General features: G+C 31.9%; 1 protein-coding gene across 2 annotated transcripts in view; it reads right to left on the minus strand.

Annotated features, from left to right (window-relative positions):
* Positions 1-2,250: 2,250 nt before the first annotated feature.
* Positions 2,251-4,207, minus strand: part of ena (ENAH actin regulator enabled) — an 18,050-nt gene continuing 16,093 nt past the window's right edge. Inside the window, exons 7-9 of one of the 2 annotated variants that reach the window (XM_018506565.1) lie at positions 3,590-3,778; positions 3,007-3,259; positions 2,251-2,908 (exon numbers count right to left, since the gene is read on the minus strand). In XM_018506565.1, the coding sequence (XP_018362067.1) occupies positions 2,880-2,908; positions 3,007-3,259; positions 3,590-3,778 (471 nt within the window). In that variant the 3' untranslated portion in view covers positions 2,251-2,879. The remainder of the gene's footprint in view (positions 2,909-3,006; positions 3,260-3,589; positions 3,779-4,207) is intronic. The other variant, XM_018506566.1, reaches the window with a different exon arrangement.

Raw genomic sequence — 4,207 nt, forward strand, 5'->3', positions numbered from 1 at the left:
ATATATATGCATATATATCAAAAGTTATATTTAAAAAATCTTTTAACATTCTGATTAGATTGCTTTTTTATTGGCAACCACAATGATTTTCCACAGATGTTCGCCAATAGCCAGTAATATATCTTATGTGATTGTTTTGATGAAATAAAACTAATACGTTATCAGTATTAGTAATAACCGTTCGTGATAATAATAAATGAATCAAGTATAATTATTGTATATCGTATTCTAATTGTTGAATTGAATGATAAAAGTGAGAATATATTTCGCATAAAATTTTGGTCACGATAACAATGGGGAATGTAAGATAAAATAAATATAGCTTCAAGAAAGATATTACAAAAAGTAAATTATTTATCGTACGAATGTTCAGATTATTCGTGTACGCGAACAAATTGTCTAAATAAAAGTTTAAAGGAGTAATTATAAAATAACAAACTTGTTGAAAGCAAATTAGATAAAAGTTGCTACTAATCATAGGAAAAACCATGAAATTATAATTATAAATTTCAGATTTAAAAAAATTTAATTAATCAACCGGAAAGTATGTTTAATGTGCAGTAATATTTTCAATATACGACAGTAGTTTCCTTGAAGAACAATGTGTCGTATTAAGCCTGCGCACACGAGGCTTTTTTTCTTGCATTGCTTGCATACTACTGTGTTGGCTGCTATGCTAAAAACTGTGTAGTCTGCTGGCCACGCTGCTGATTAGTCTGCTGGATTTTCGTGACGAGTCAGATGCTATTTTTCTTGCATGATTTTGTGCTAGCTCATTGTGGAAGCCAAGGGAACAGGTTTAGATCACGTTCTTTTCGGCAATAATTAAAAACAATGCAATTATACTTTCACGACAATGTATTACAGTAGCAACGATGTGTTCCATGTTTACTTATTCAGATATTTCCGTCAAGAGCCTTCTGCCAAACAAATTTCGGCTGCTCAGTCAGCACGAAAACTCGTACTGTCCGAATCCAACTAGCAACACGGCCAGCAGCATTGTCAGCACCGCTGCCAACATGATAGTAAGCACGCAAATTCAATTCACAAGGAAAAAAGCATCATGTACCGTAAGTTTTAAATATGCGAAAAATGTGAACCGCAATTTAAATATTCAATATCCAAGAATGGATTAACACGAAGATTTCTTAACTATATATTGTTTAAGCGCAATATTCTTGAGAATTTCACAATCAACGATCGTGGCATTCGTTTATCGTCGTTATTACTATTTACAACGTTTAACATGTCTAAGAGATTAGCGCATTTGGGATACGAGATGTGTTTCTTGGAATGTATTCGCCTGTTATATTTTAAAAAATTGATTCGCATCACGCTAGAAATCGATAATGCAACGTGCTTTGCATAAATTAAGATAGCAACGTATGACAACGTGTCGTTAAAATAAACGACAAGAATAAAAATGCGAAAAAAACATGCCACGTCATTGAAAAAAGAATTCTACATAGAATGTTTCAAAATGATGAGATCGGTCTCTATGTAAAAGAATGTTTTAATTAACATATCAGCGAAACTCTGTCTAACCATATGCAATAAAAAATATACGATGCGTAACTTGAATGTTGAAATAATTGAGTTTTTTTTTAATAATTAAATAATTTTCGCGCTAAAATTTTGTATTTGATCGGTTCTGATTATAAATTTGTCCAGAGAAAAAAAGGGGGAAAGGATGATGGAAGAAAGGAGGAAGAGAGGGAAAAGAAAAGAGAGAAAGAGAAAGAAGAGAAAAATTATAACAGATATTTATGTGTAGAAATCGGTATCATTTATACTATAAATAGTATACCATTTTTTATTACAAGGAGAGGACGCGACGTGATAATAATCGATTGCGATAAAACTCGTTGTAGCGATAGGTCTGCATGTTAAGTGATACTGGATAAAAGGATATAATGCGCTTCTCAAGCGTTTGTGAGAAAATCGATTAAAAAGTTTGCCGAATATTAGTCTTCAATAATTTTTTTACTTAAATACTATTAACTTTAGAGAAAAACTGCAAGAGACAAAAATCATTTATTTTCTTCTCATAGAACTTTAAGAATTTTTTTAGAATTTTTTATTAACTTTTTTTCGCCGTATGAAAACATGATATTAAAAAATTCTAAAAAAGTTCTGAAAAAATTCTCAGAACTTTATGAGAAGAAAATAAACAATTTTTGTCTCTCGCTGTTTTTCTGTAAAGTAGTATTTGAGTAAAAAATTATTGAAAACCAATTATCAATGATTTTTAGTAATTTTTAATCGATTTTCTCACAAACGCTTGAGAAGTGCATTATATCCCTTTACCCAGTACCACTTGACATACAGACCTATCGTTACAACGAGTTTCGTCACAACCGATTATTATCACGTCGCGTCCTCTCCTTGTTAATCGATATCCTTTTAAACTACAAAGCGATATATGAACAGTATTTCAGTGTACGTGTACTTACTTTATACCTCACTGAAATATTTCTCTCGCTTAGAGAATCTGTAAGTTTCCCATAATTCTTTATGTGCGTAAATCAATTTTCCCGTATAATTGAATTAATAATTATATTATTTTAAATGAAACTCAATTGATTCAACATTTCGTTACGATTGTTATATAGCAAATAACAAAAAAATTACGGCCACTTAAGACACTACGATTAATTTACTTATATATAAATGTTCGATATACATGAATGTAATCGCATTACATTCTCGTAAATATGTTGTAAAAACCTGTATGTAGTTCTCAATGATATCACTTCGATATCGAGCAATCTAGTCATATAACTCTCTCAAACTCTTCTGTTTCACCTCGATTTTTTTCTGTTTCCTTTCGGTTTTGAGAGCTCGGTTTTGTATCTTTTATCTCTTCTTTATTATCTTCTTTATCTCTTATTCAGTTCTGTTCTTACGGCTGGAAATGTAAAATATCTCATATAAAGCACAAAAACTTTTGCACTTATATCTTATAAATCGCGAAAAATTTTGCATAACTGCAATAATATTCCATACCATCGATTATTTCTTGTTTCATCTTCTGAAATTCTTTCCGTACTTCTTTAATTATCTCCATCTTAAAGGCCTCCATCTCTTGCGCGGTGAGCGAAGTTCCATCGTTAACACCGTTTACTTTGAGAAGAGTATCCTCCGAAGCTGAACCAAATCTCTTGCGAACCGATTTCGGTGACTCGGCGCCATTAGAAAACTTATTATTAGACGCATTGTTTTTGTCCCAAGATTTCTTGTCTGGCGAACTTTCCGGTTCCTGTAAAAAGAATCGTTTAGCGCTTTTTCCCCCTCTCTCTCTCTCTCTCTCTCTCTCTCTCTCTCTCTCTCTCTCTCTCTCTCCCCTTTCTTTCATTTTTTTTCATGATTATAATTATATTATATTTTATTGTATGCATTCTTTTAATCGTAAAAATGTACTCTTACCTAAATTATTCTAACATTTGTATGGTTTAAGTTTTTATTGCTTGAGAGGATGCCATCCTAGAGTGCGTAATAAATTAATTTATCTATTTCTCTCTTGCCGATTTTTCGACTCCGATTTGTCGATTTCTGAATGTCCAAGTTATGTGTTACAATAAATGTTTACCGGTGGTTGTTCGGGTTGTTTCTTCTCGGCGGCAGCCCTTCGGCGTGCTAGAGTCTTAGCCATCTCATCCATCATGGAAGCCATTCCACCGCCTCCACCTCTCCCTAAGGTGCCATAATTGCCGCCTCCTCCACCACTGCTACTACTACTGGTACTCGAGCCGCTGTTCTCCACTGGTTGTGACTGTTGCTATTGATAAAAAAGTTTATCCTACTTATGTGTTTTATACAAACATGTTAATTTAATATACAGGGTGTTTGATAATTAATAAAAAATCTTTTGCATAGGGGTAAATTAGACTAAACTGAAAAGAAAAGTCCTTTGCCATTTTACAATTTTCGTAATAGTTAACAAGATATTAATTACTAAAAATTATCGAAAATTATTCTTCAATAATTTTTTACTCAAATACTACCAGCTTTACAGAAAACCTGCAAGAGACAAAAATTGTTTACTATATTCTCATAGAGCTCTAAGAATTTTTTCAGAATTTTTTATCAACTTTTTAGCATTACATATTCTTATTTTTACCAACATGAGAAAATACGGTATTAAAAAATTCTAAAAAAATTCTCAAAACTTTATGAGAAGAAAATAAACAATTTTTGTCTCTTACAG

The sequence above is a fragment of the Trachymyrmex cornetzi genome, unplaced genomic scaffold, assembly GCF_001594075.2.
Source record: "Trachymyrmex cornetzi isolate Tcor2-1 unplaced genomic scaffold, Tcor1.1 scaffold226, whole genome shotgun sequence".
In the NCBI taxonomy this organism is placed as follows: domain Eukaryota; kingdom Metazoa; phylum Arthropoda; class Insecta; order Hymenoptera; family Formicidae; genus Trachymyrmex; species Trachymyrmex cornetzi.